Source organism: Microcaecilia unicolor, chromosome 11 (assembly GCF_901765095.1).
Source record: "Microcaecilia unicolor chromosome 11, aMicUni1.1, whole genome shotgun sequence".
NCBI classification, from domain to species: Eukaryota; Metazoa; Chordata; class Amphibia; order Gymnophiona; family Siphonopidae; genus Microcaecilia; species Microcaecilia unicolor.
The window spans coordinates 158,855,055-158,868,889 of record NC_044041.1 but is presented as its reverse complement, the minus strand read 5'-3'; the positions used below and the strand labels follow the sequence as shown (position 1 = coordinate 158,868,889).

Here is a 13,835-nt window from a genome sequence, read left to right as displayed (position 1 = left end):
CAAACATTGTTTGCACATTAGAACCTATTGCAATGTAAAGCTTAGGTATCGGTGGTATCTGACCGCTGACAGGATTCATCAATGGTACCTGCAGGCCTCATCAGCTTGTTGGCATCAATGTGGTTAAGTGGACACCTGGTCATAGATGGTGGACTTGTTCTAAAGTGAGAGCATTTTGGAAGAGTATACGATTTCAAATTTGTTGATTAATGGGACCATCAATTACCTGGGACCAAGGAATTTTTCTTTTCAATAGAGCTATTCCAGGATTGATAAGCACAAACTAAAGTGGTCCATCACTGTCTCGGCGCAGCAAAATTGACACTGGCTGCTAGCTGGATGGAGGTGGGAATTCCACCTATACATAAATGGCAAGCTAAGTTAAGCTATATATATATATTGTATGTAAAAATAACAGCGATGACAAAATTCCCTGGTGAAATGGGAGAAAGTGTGGAGTTCCCTATGGGAGGTGGCCTTTGCTTAAGATCTATGGATTGATGTTTTGGACCAGTAACATATCAGAGGATGAGAGGGGGGTTCTTACTGTTTGGGAGGGAAGTTAAACTGTTATACTGTAAAATGTTAAAATTGAAGGTATATAGCGCCATGATAAAAGTATAGCTGTTATATTTATTTAGGAGTAGCTGCTTATTTGGGATTATTGTTCCATACGATATTCTTTTGTGAGATGTAATTTCTTAACCTATCGCTGATATTATGGAAAGTTTGTAAATTTGATTTCTACTGCCATGATTTGTTGTTAGTCTTACAATAAGGACTCTCAGTCTTACAAAAAAGACTCTTTTAAATTAACAGAGTCCCAAATGTCCTTCAGGAAACAGATATTAGATTGCCATTGGAGGGATTCCTAAACACGCACAGTAGGGTTTCTACCACTTTTCCAAGTTCAGGAAGAAAACCAATCCACTGAAGGAGCAGACTAGGATGACATCACCCAATCACGTCTCCTCTGCCTGTTCATACAGGAATGACTACAAGCTAACACAATCTTCCCCAGCAGCAAATTAACACAAGAGAAAGCAACTTCTGGGCATGTACTCAAACTTGCTGCCTTACTTGACTACCTTTTCTTGAAGGCTTTCTGGGAGCAATTCTTAGCCAGCAATACCAGAACAGAATACCCATGTTGCTGGAAAGGAGGAAGGCTACTAGATTATAAGTATCCTTCAACATGGTGTCACAACACTGGCCATTTTTAAGGCCTGTATCTTGCTAACATCTGGTAATACAATATATACAAAAGCTACCCTTATCTGCTGTACCAGTAATGTGTTCAAACATTGTAATTGGGTACTCCCAGATCTGCAGCTAAAGGCATCAGGATACCTTTTTGATTGGGGAAGGGTAGGGGCTGATGCCATGTGGCCACCATTCTGCTACCTATGATCCAGAGAAATAGGTCAAGTCAGCAAGTGCTTACTGGCTACCCTCTTTAAGAATATTTTAGCTCCAATAGTGTGGAAGGGCTGAGCCTTGTAAGCACAAATGCCTCACCTGTCAAAGGCCTTGACTCTTCCCAAAAGTTTCTTGTTGTTGCGGCAGTTGATAAGGACCTGAGTGTTGTTCTTCACTGACTGAGTCAGTACAGACAAGGGTCCAGTATTGAACTCCTCTTCTTCTCGCTTCTGCAGCTCCTCTGGGGTCATCTCACTCTTGGGTTTGTTTAACAGACTCCTGCAACCAAACCAAAACAATGTGAGCAGAAGCAGAACAGCTAGTGTGGACCCTGTATCAGAAGATCCTCTCAAAACAGGCTGTCTACTTCCTGCCTTGCTATAAGTCAGTAACACCAATCTGTCTTTAACATCCATGCCAAGTTTGCCTCAAATAAGTTACTGTATAAGGTAAAATTATGTATAATCATACCAGATAATTTCTTTCCATTAATCATAGCTGATCAATCCATAGACTGGTGGGTTGTGTCCATCTACCAGCAGGTGGAGATAGAGAGCAATCCTTTTTGCCTCCCTATATGTGGTCATGTGCTGCCGGAAACTCCTCAGTATGTCGATATCAAAGCTCCATCCGCAGGACTCAGCACTTAGAGAATTACACCCACGAAGGGACACTCTGCCCAGCTCACCACCGCCGAAACGGGGGAGGGGAATTAACCCAGCTCATCCCCACACAAGTGGGGGAGGGGAATCCGTCCAGCTCATCCCCGCGGAGCGGGGGAGGGACACCACACCCGCCGATGCGGGGGATCGGCTTATCCTGCAACCGCAACCGCGGGAGGAGCTGACTGACCCTAACACCGCCGAAGCGGGAGGGGTACAAAGCTGCCCTACAGCCGCACGAAGCGGGAGGGAGTGCCGGCAGAATTTAAATCTCAATCCAGCCCCGTAAAACGGAGGGGAGAGGAATGCAGCAGCTCACTGTAACACAAACTCGTCTCAACTCTTGAAGAATCCAAGTGAAGGAAGAACTTGAACACGAAGTCTTTCTGAAGTAACTGAAGACTAAACTTGAACCTGAAATGCAACCAGAATAAAAACAGTACAGATATCTGGGAGGGGCTATGGATTGATCAGCTATGATTAATGGAAAGAAAATTATCAGGTATGATTATACATAATTTTACCTTCCATATCATCAAGCTGATCAATCCATAGACTGGTGGGATGTACCGAAGCAGTACTCACCCAGGGCGGGACATAGAAATCCCTGACCTCAACACTGAAGCTCCAAACCGGGCCTCCGCCCGTGCAGCCACAGTCAACCGGTAATGCTTGGAGAATGTATGAGCCGAAGCCCAAGTTGCCGCCTTGCATATCTCTTCCAAGGAGGACAGGATCCGGCCTCTGCCATCGAGGCCGCCTGAGCTCTCGTGGAGTGAGCCTTCAGCTGGATAGGCGGCACCTTCCCCGCGGCCACATAAGCCGCTGCAATGGCTTCCTTGACCCATCTTGCCACTGTAGGCTTAGCAGCCTGCAGACCCTTACGAGGACCTGCAAACAGGACAAACAGATGATCCGATTTCCGGAAATCATTGGTCACTTCCAAGTATCTGATGATGACTCGTCTCACATCCAGATATTTAAGAGCAGAGTACTCCTCTGGGTAGTCCTCCCTACGAAAGGAAGGGAGACAGAGCTGCTGATTCACATGGAAGCGAGAAACAATCTTGGGCAGAAAGGAAGGCACTGTGCGAATAGTCACTCCTGCCTCAGTGAACTGCAGAAAAGGCTCTCGACATGAGAGCGCCTGGAGCTCGGAAACTCTTCTGGCTGAAGTGATAGCCACCAAAAAGACTGCTTTCAACGTCAGGTCTTTCAGAGATGCCCCTCGACAAGGGTTCAAAAGGCGGCTTCTGCAATGCTCTTAACACCAGGTTGAGATTCCACGCAGGCACCACTGAGTGCAGAGGAGGGCGCAGGTGATTAACTCCCTTGAGAAAGCGCACCACATCTGGCTGTGAAGCCAGGGAAGCACCCTTCAGGCGGCCCCTGAAGCAAGCCAGTGCCGCTACCTGGACTTTAAGGGAACTGAGCGACAGGCCTTTCTCCAGACCTTCTTGCAGGAACGCCAACACTGAAGAAATTGGAGCAGTGAAGGGAGAAAGAGAGCCTGCTTCACACCACGCTGCAAAGATACGCCAAACCCTGGCGTAAGCAGTAGAAGTAGAGCGCTTCCTCGCTCTCAGCATAGTGGCGATGACCTTGTCTGAGAAGCCCTTCTTCCTCAGACGCTGCCGCTCAATAGCCAGGCCGTAAGACCAAAGGGGGAGGGATCCTCCATCACCACGGGACCCTGATGTAACAGGCCCTGTTCCACTGGCAGTCGCAGAGGATCGTCCACTGAGAGCCTGATCAAGTCCGCATACCAGGGACGCCTGGGCCAATCCGGACCCACCAGGATTACCCTGCCGGGATGCTTTGCCACCCGGTCTAGCACCCTGCCCAACATGGGCCAGGGCGGGAACACATAGAGGAGCTCTTGTGTCGGCCACTGTTGGAGAAGAGCATCTACTCCCAGGGATCGAGGGTCCCGTCCTCTGCTGAAGAAGCGCGGCACTGGCAATTGGCCGATGACGCCATCAGATCTAGGCTCGGCTGGCCCCAGCGCTTCGCGATGTCCAAGAACGCCTGAGCAGATAGCTGCCACTCTCCGGGCTCCAAGGTATGGCGACTGAGAAAGTCCGCCTTGACATTCATGACTCCAGCAATGTGGGCCGCTGAAAGCTGCTCCAGGTTCGCTTCCGCCCACTGGCAGAGATACATAGCCTCCTTGGCTAGAGGGGCGCTCTTGGTACCTCCCTGGCGGTTGACATAGGCCACAGCCGTGGCATTGTCCGACAGGACCCGTACAGGCTTCCACACCAGTACCGGGATGAACTCCAAAAGCGCCAACCGAATGGCTCTGAGTTCCAGGAGGTTGATAGACCACTTTGCCTCTGCAGGAGACCAGAGCCCCTGCGCTGTCCTTCCCAAGCAGTGGGCTCCCCAGCCCGACAAAGAGGCGTCCGTCGTAACGACAATCCACTCTGGGGTCACCAGAGGCATTCCCGCAGACAATTTGTCTGTCTGCATCCACCAGCTCAGCGCCTTGCGCACTGCTGGGTCCAAGGGAAGTCGCACAGCATAATCCTCCGACATCGGAGTCCAGCGCTGCAGCAAAGAGTGTTGAAGTGGTCTCATATGAGCCCTGGCCCAGGCACTACTTCCATCGTGGCCGTCATAGAGCCCAACAGCTGCACATAGTCCCAAGCCCGAAGAGGAGAGGCTCCCAGGAACTGGTCCACCTGAGCCTGAAGTTTGACAATCCGATTGTCTGGCAGGAACACTCTGCCCACTTGGGTGTCGAATCGAACTCCCAGGTACTCCAGGGACTGAGTCGGGCGCAGCTGGCTCTTCTCCCAGTTGATGATCCATCCCAGGGAGCTCAAAAGAGCAACTACCCGGTCCACAGCTTTGCCGCACTCTGCATAAGAGGGGGCTCGGATCAACCAGTCGTCCAGATAAGGATGGACTTGTATCCCTTCCTTTCGTAGGAAGGCCGCGATGACACCATTACTTTGGAAAAGGTCCGCGGAGCAGTAGCCAACCCGAATGGGAGGGCTCTGAACTGGAAGTGTCGTCCCAGGACTGCAAAACGCAGGAAGCGTTGATGAGGAGGCCAGATGGGAATATGCAGGTACGCTTCCTTGATGTCCAAGGAAGCCAAGAACTCTCCTGCCTTCACTGCCGCTATAACAGAGCGGAGAGTCTCCATGCGAAAGTGCCGCACTTTCAAGGCCCAATTGACCCCTTTGAGGTCGAGGATAGGCCGGACAGAACCTCCTTTCTTTGGTACCACAAAGTAAATGGAGTAACGTCCCTTGCCAAGCTGACTTTCTGGCACAGGAACGACCGCGCCCAGGCGGATCAGATTGTCCAAGGTCTGCTGCACTGCCACAGCTTTGACCGGAGACTTGCAGGGAGAGAGTACAAACCCGTCTTTTAAGGGTCGGCAGAACTCTAGCTTGTAGCCGTCTCTGATGACTTCCAGCACCCACGCGTCTGAAGTTATTGTGGTCCACTCGCCCAGAACGAGGACAGCCGTCCTCCAATCTGCACTGGGGCGTGGACCAAGGCCCCGTCATTGGGTACGAGACCCTGGGGGAGGACCGGAGGAAGCACCTCCGGGACGGCGGTCTCTGCGAAAGGAATGCTGCTTGGGGGAGAAATTCCTCTTGAAGGAAGAGGGGGCAGAGGAACCCGACTTGCCGGGCGGTACCGACGGGCTTCCTGCAACCGTCCTCTGGAGGTACGGGACGAGTACTAGCCCAAGCCCTGACCTCTGGTAATTTCTTGCCCTTAGACGTGCCGAGATCGGTCACGATTTTGTCCAGCTCGACCCCAAAGAGCAGCTTGCCTTTAAAAGGCAATCTAGCCAGGCGGGATTTAGAGGCGTGGTCAGCAGACCAATGTTTCAGCCAAAGCCACCGCCGCGCAGAGATTGTCTGAGCCATGCTTTTAGCTGAGGCCCTCAAGACATCATACAGCAAGTCCTGCCAAATAGGCTAAGCCCGATTCCAGGGCCGGCCAATCAGCCCTCAAGGAATGATCCGAGGGGGAAAGCCCGCTGCACCATAGTCAGGCACGCCCTGGCCACATAGGAGCCGCAAACTGAGGCCTGCAAACTTAAAGCAGCCGCCTCAAAGGACGACCTTAAGGCCGCCTCCAATCTTCTGTCTTGGGCGTCCTTTAGGGCCGTGCCACCTTCCACCGGCAACGCCGTTTCTTAGTCACCGCAGTGATTAAAGAATCCACGGTAGGCCACAGTTAGGCCTCACGTTCACTCACAGCCAAAGGATAGAGGCGGGACATAGCCCTAGCCACTTTAAGGCTCGCTTCCGGGACATCCCATTGAGCCGAAATTAAGGTGTGCATGGCATCATGCACGTGGAAGGTTCTAGGCGGGCGCTTCGTCCCCAGCATAATGGCAGAGCCAACAGGGGCTGAGGGAGAGACGTCCTCCGGAGAGGAAATCTTCAAAGTGTCCATGGCCTGTAACAACAGGTTGGGCAAATCCTCTGGGCTAAAAAGCCGCGCTGCAGAGGGGTCATCCGCTCCATCCGAGCGGGGATCCGTCTCCTCCAAGGAATCCGCAAAGGACCGTTGGGAGACCTCAGACACGCTGCCCTCATCTACATCGGAGGAGACAAAGTCCTCCAAGGCCTGGGAATCAACCCGAGGGCGTTTACCTCTGGGAACCTCAACCTCTTTACCAGACGAGGGAGCAGGGGCAGCGTTTTGCATGAGGAAAGCCTGATGCAGCAGCAAAACAAACTCGGGGGAGAAACCCCCCAGACTGTGCACTTCCGCAGCCTGGGCAACAGCCCTAGACGCACCCTCAACCGGCGCTCGCAAGAGCGGGGGAGAGACATGCTGCGCATCCAAAATGGCGTCCGGCGCGACACTCCGCGAAGGAGCCGCGCGGGAAGAACGGCGCTTAACTTTAGCCGCTTTTGTGCCGTCGCCCAAATTAAGGGCGTTCATGGCATTAATGTCTCCAACCTCAAGGGCGGCCCACGAAGAAGCCGTCCGAGCCGCGTGGCCGGCCAAGATGGCGGAGGCGAGGGAGCGGGGGATGGGCGTTTATGGCGGGAGAAAACCGCCACGCTGGAGGAAGGACCGGGACATTCATCGGTCACGAAACTGTCACCCAACAAGGGCGAATCAGGCTGTAAGACCCCCGCATCCCCTCTAGAAGCGCTCAAGCGATCCGGGGAGCGACCCTTTGCGCCCTCGCCCTCCGACGCCATATGCCACGAGGAGAAGAATCGGGGAACCCCCTGCCCGCTATAAAAAGGTAAAAATTACCTGCTGTCCGCTCCGAGCTGTAACGAACTGGTGTCCCAGTGAGTAGCTGCAATGAACGTTTAAATAAACGTCGAAATAAACGCCTTTAAGGACGTTTAAAATTTTTTTTTTTTTTTTTTACGGAGCCAGCGGGAGGGGGGAGAAAAGGAGGGACCTGGCACCACCAGGTTTGCACTTGCTCAAAAGAGCCCTCAACCCCAGGCACTCAACAAAACCTAAAAATTAGGCTTGGAGGCCTAGCCAGAGCTGCTGCTGTGTGTGACCACCACCTGCTGAGATAGAGAACATACTGGGGAGTTTCCGGCAGCACATGACCACATATAGGGAGGCAAAAGTTTGCTCTCTATCTCCACCTGCTGGTAGATGGACACAACCCACCAGTCTATGGATTGATCAGCTTGATGATATGGAATTCAGATTTTCAGGTTATGTCTATGCAAATACATCTGCCGAGTTTTACATAGGCATAAGCAAGGTATAATCTGTACACAAAAGGGCCTTAGGGCTTCTGATTTTAGGTTTTCACCAACAGAATGCCTTGAATGCAAAACCATTAACTGGTATTTACTGGATAAACACTGAAAAAATACTATCACCCCTAGTATTCTCTCACTCCACCCCTGGCTTGTTCTTGTAATCTCCACTCAGTTCTTGTGCTTTTTCTGTGTAGATGCTTCTTGATTCTAATAGAAAAGGTACACAACAATAGTACGTGTGGAATAGCAACACAGATTTTTTTTGTACCTTCAAAGAACCCTAATTAGCTGGAAACAAACACCTAAATTTACAATTTATACACACTCAAGAACAGAAGCTCTACTTATCCTCATAAAGCATTGCTGAACAAAAGATGGCTGAGAATTGGGGATGGTGATGAAGAGAGATCACAGGAGTAAGAAGGATGGTAGAAAGGATGGGCTCGCTCTCGCTCTTTTCTCTATCCTTGTGATCTTGGTCCTCCATCCTAAGCCCCCAATCTCTGCTGGCCTACAAGCACCCCCCCCCCCCCCCTCACACACACACTCATCTGCATCCCAATAATGGTCACTAATTCCTTCTCCTAGAAAACTGCCCTCTTCAGCAACAACTCTTACTGGTCAATGAGAGAGAAAAACAGGCGTCCACTTCAAGACAGAATCATGTGGTTCTCCTCTACCATGCATGTAAGCTGGCTACACTGCCTGCTTTCCTCAGCCTCCTTAGACAAGTAATACGTGGAAAAATAACAGGCTGTACTGTAATGATGAGCGACATCTTTCTGTAATGGGAAAAAGGATCCTTGGGGAGAAATTCAGACACTACTTTTCTAGACATTTAAACTGAGCCCCTACGTCTTGCCCCATCCTTGACCATCTTTAAATCTAGATTGAAAGCCCACCTCTTTAACATTGCTTTTCACTTGTAACCACTCGCCTCCACCTACCCTCCTCTCCTCTTTCCTCTACACATTGATTTGCTTGCTTTATTTTTTGTCTATTAGATTGTAAGCTCTTTGAGCAGGGACTGTCTTTCTTCTATGTTTGTGCAGCGCTGCGTACGCTTTGTAGCACTATAAAAATGCTAAATAGTAGTAGTAGTAGTAGAGGGTGGGGGTGACAAAAGGAAACAAGGGATTTCAGAAACTCACTCCCAGAATAAAAATGACGGCACAGGGAAAGGTCATGTAAATATAGAAAACCACCTAAACTCACTAAGCACATGGAAAGCATGAGCACAAATGCTCGTAGTCTAAGTAAAAGGGTTCAAGACTTGCAAGCCCTGATATTTGAAGAAAACTTGGATATTGTTGCTATTATGGAGACATGGTTCAACGATTCCCACGAATGGGATGTGACCATACCGGGTTATAATCTTTTTAGGACGGATAGAGAGGGCTGAAGAGGTGGGGGAGTGGCGCTGTATGTGAGAGACAATATCAGAGCGGCTGAAACGCAGGGAACCTGGGAAAAGGAAGAAGCTTTATGGATCGTCCTGGAAAGAGAAGATGGAACCACACGGGTGTTATTTACAGACCTCCGGCACAAACGGAGAAATTAGACAAGGCTCTGATAGAAGATATTCAAAAGATTGGTATGAAAGGGGAGGTGCTACTGATGGGAGATTTCAATTTGTCTGACATGGATTGGAAAGTCCCGTCTGCGGAATCGGAAAAAAGTAGGGAGATTGTGGATGCCTGTCAAAGTGCCTTGGTCTGACAAATGGTGACGGAACCCACGAGGGAAGGGTCAATGCTGGATCTAGTGCTCACGAATGGAGGAAGTGTTTCCAATATCCGGATGGGTGCCCACCTATGTAATAGTGATCATCATACCATATGGTCTGATATAAGGGCGAAGGCGGAGTGCGGACGCACAAAACTCAAAGTACTGGATTTCAGACGTACTGATTTTGATAAAATGGGGGAATACCTGAAGAAGGAGTTGTTGGTGTGGGAAGGCATAGGAGATGTGGAAAAACAGTGGTCCAAGCTAAAGGCTACTAAAAATATGGCGACTGATCTTTATGCGAGGAAAGTAAACAAAAACAATAGAAGCAGGAAGCTTATATGGTTCTCCAAACAAGTAGCTGAAAAAATAAGAGCAAAAGAGGCTTTGTTCAAGAAATACAAAAGAACGCAACGAGAGGATCACGGAAAAGATTATCGGATTAAACTCAAAGAAGCGAAGAGGGAAATACGGCTAGCGAAAGCATGAGCGGAAGAAAACATGGCTAAAGATGTAAAGAGAGGTGACAAGACCTTTTTCAGATATATTGGAGAAAGGAGAAAAGTTAGGAATTGTGAGACTAAAAGATAATGAGAATGGCTATGTGGAGAGTAATGAAGATAAAGTGAATGTGCTAAACAATTATTTCTCTTCAGTGTTCAAGGAGGAAAATCCTGGAGAAGGACTGCGGTCGGCTGCCAAGGGAACATCTGGGAATGGAGTGGATACTGCGCCATTTACAGAAGAAAGAGTTTGAGAATCTGAAGGTGGACAAAGCTATGGGGCAGGATGGGATATATCCCAGGATACTGAGGGAGCTCAGAGAGGTCCTGGCGGGACCTCTTAAACATTTATTTAAAAGATTTTTAGCGACGGGAGAGGTTCTGTGAGATTGGAGATGAGCAGATGTGGTCCCTCTTCACAAAAGTGGAGGCAGGGAAGAAGTGGGAAACTACAGACCGGTAAGTCTCATGTCGGTGGTAGGAAAAATAATGGAGTCGCTGCTGAAAGAAAGGATAGTTAACTTTCTAGAAACCAACAGGTTACAGGACCCGAGGCAACATGGTTTTACCAGTGAAAAATCCTGCCAAACGAACCTTATTGACTTCTTTGACTGGGTGACCAAAGAACTGGATGAAGGACGTGCAATATATATAATCTACTTGGATTTCAGCAAAGCCTTTGATAAGGTCATCCACAGAAGAGTCATTAATATGCTGAAAGGATTGAACTTAGGACCGAAAGTGGTGAACTGAAAGGGAAACTGGTTGACCGACAGGTGGCAGAGGGTGGTGGTAAATGGAATCCGCTCAGAGGAAAAGAAGGTGAGCAATGGAGTTCCTCAGGGGTCGGTGCTGGGACCTAATCTGTTTAATATATTTGTGGGAGATATTGCTGAAGGGTTGGAAGGAAAGGTTTGCCCTTTTGCGGCTGACACGAAAATAGCCAATACAGTGGATACCCTGGAGGGAGTAGAAATGATGAGAAGGGATCTCCGAACGTTAGAAGAATGGTTGAGGGTCTGTCAGTTAAAATTTAAAACTGAAGATCCCACACAGCAGCACAAAGACTGCAATAATGTTGATACCAATGCTGTAACCTAAACAGGCAAACACAACTAAGCACTTAAAGTGGAGAAAAAAAAGCCTCAGTAACGCCACCCAGCCAGCCTGAAACAAACTATAAGGCATGGGATTTCTTCTATTTCCTACTGTTCCTTTGACGCTCCACTGCCAATATCGTCACCAGCCTGATTTTGCGATACAGATCGGACACAGGATCGGAACCTCTGATGCAGCTTTTGCGAAACGGGGACTCCCTATTCCCTGGGTTTTCTGGATGAACAGACCAGCTGGTGAAGATATTGGCAGTGGAGCGTCAAAAGAACAGTAGGAAATAGAAGAAATCCAAATAAGTGTTTTGTGGCTGTATCACCAGTGGGGTTGAACTGGACTGAACTATATTGTGTTCTATATGTATACACATGTTTGTTACCTGACCAGTTTTTTTGAAACACTTCAGCACATTGAGGAGTGGAGTGTTTTTTGGAGCCACATGATGGTGCGCCGGGCCCACACCTTATAGTTTGTTGTTTCAGGCTGGCTGGGTGGCGTTACTGAGGCTTTTTTCCTCCACTTTTTTAAGTGCTTGGTTGTGTTTGTCTGTTTAGGTTACAGCGTCGGCATCAACATTATTGCAGTCTTTGTGCTGCTATGTGGGATCTTCAGGTAAAATTTAAAGCCAAGAAGTGTAGAGTGATGAACTAGGGTGCACAAACCCAAAAAACAGATACCAAATAGAAGGGGAGAGATTAGTAAGCTCAACTCAGGAGACAGACCTTGGGATGTTGGTGTCGGAGGATCTAAAGGTGAAGAAACAATGTGACAAGGCGATGGCCATGGCCAGAAGGATGCTAGGCTGCATAGAGAGGGGTATAACCAGCAGAATAAAGGAGGTGTCGATGCCCCGCTACAAGTCATTGGTGAGGCCCCACTTGGAGTATTGTGTTCAGTTTTGGAGGCTGTATCTTGCTAAACATATAAAAAGACTGGAAGCTGTGCAAAGAAAAGCTACAAAAATGGTATGGGATTTGCGTTGCAAACCGTACAAGAGACTTGCTGACCTGAACATGTATACCTTGGAGGAAAGGAGAAACAGGAATGACATGATACAGACGTTCAAATATTTGAAAGGTGTTAATCCGCAAACAAACCTTTCACAGAGACGGAAAGGCGGTAGAACTAGAAGAAATGAATTGAGGTTGAAGGGGGGCAAACTCAGGAGTAACATCAGGAAGTATTTTTTCACAGAGAGGGTGGTGAATATGTGGAATGCCCTCCCGCGGGAAGTGGTGGAGATGAAAACAGTAATGGAATTCAAACAAAGGAATCCTGTTTAGAAGGCATGGATCCACAGAATCTTAGCGGAAATTAGGTGGCGACGCTGGTAATTGGGAAGCAAAACCGGTGCTGGCAGACTTCTACAGTCTATGCCCTGATCGTGACTGAATAGATATGGATGGGCTGGAGTGTAAATTTTAAGGGGTTTCGATGTTAGCTTCAGAACTTAGTACAAGAAGAGTGCTGGGCAGACTTCTACGATCTGTGCCCTGAAAAGGACAAATCAAACTCAGGTATAAAGTATTACATGCCATGTAAAATGCCTATCTTGTTGGGCAGACTGAATGGATCGTACAGGTCTTTTATCTGCTGTCATTTACTGTGTTACTATTATGGAAGTCTGGCATATTAGAGGATGAGGGAAAGGCCGTTCCAAAATAAAAAAAATACTACCTGGTGCTGTGAAGGAATAGCCTAGTGCAGTGGTTGCCAAACCTGTCCTGGAGTCCCCCCAGTCAGATTTTCAAGGCGCTTTAACTATGTCATTTACACTACATAAATGAATGGGCCCTGAGCACGAGAAGTCACATTCATTTTTGCAATATACAAAAGCGTACGCAGCCCTCACAAAGAATAACGACCTCATGTGAAAAGGGACCGCATAAACCAACACCCCTAACTCCAAACCGGTACCCTACAAGCAGCGCTCTCATCTGCTACCTATTAGTGTTGGGAGCAAGACTCACATGTTTCCGTGCCCGTCTTCTTTCTCGCCTCACCGGTGTCGCACGCACGCTACACAACCGCCGTCTGCCACCGTCACTGACAACTTCCTCTTCCGCTGCCTCTGGGTCAACAAGCGAGAAAAAAAAAAACTACAACTTAAAAAGAAAAAATTCTCCAAATTAAAATCTAAAAAAAATTGGTGCGCGAGAAATGTTTATTTCTTCCGTTCAGGACAAACTTTTCGCCAGATACAACACGTGTGTAAAAGCAAGGTTAAAGCACTGCAGGCGATAGGAGAACCACCACACTTTCCCACTTATTCCAAGTTTCCATGGAAACGAACCCGGATGTATAAAGTCTTTCTTGTAACTTGGAAAAAAAGTGTTGATTGTTGAATTTTCTGGAAAGGTCCGGTGTATAGTATGGCAACCGTTTGCGAAGAGGTGCAACAGCGAGCAAACACTCTCCCCCCCACCCCGATACTCCTCATGTAGCCCGTTGGGCAGCCTGGGCTATCCTTGGGCTTCTTTTTGGGCTGGGAAATTTTTCCCCATCTGATCTGCCAAACCCTGATGTAGGGCCAAGGCGCAGTAGTAGCGTAGTTGTGGTTAAGAGTACAGGGCTAAGAAACTATTCACACCCACCCACTAATGCTATAAGTCAAAGTTTCCCAAATATGTTTTGCGGATCCCATAGCCAGTTGGATTTTAAGGATACAAGATCAATTCGGATTTTTT

The 13,835-nt window shown here is 48.5% G+C and overlaps 1 protein-coding gene across 1 annotated transcript in view; it reads right to left on the bottom strand.

Annotated features, from left to right (window-relative positions):
* Positions 1–13,225, bottom strand: part of SNRPD2 (small nuclear ribonucleoprotein D2 polypeptide) — a 29,597-nt gene extending 16,372 nt beyond the window's left edge. The window contains exons 1-2 of the mRNA XM_030218596.1: positions 13,119–13,225; positions 1,519–1,698 (exon numbers count right to left, since the gene is read on the bottom strand). Of these exons, the coding sequence (XP_030074456.1) occupies positions 1,519–1,698; positions 13,119–13,120 (182 nt within the window). The 5' untranslated portion in view covers positions 13,121–13,225. The remainder of the gene's footprint in view (positions 1–1,518; positions 1,699–13,118) is intronic.
* Between the last annotated feature and the right edge of the window lie 610 nt (positions 13,226–13,835).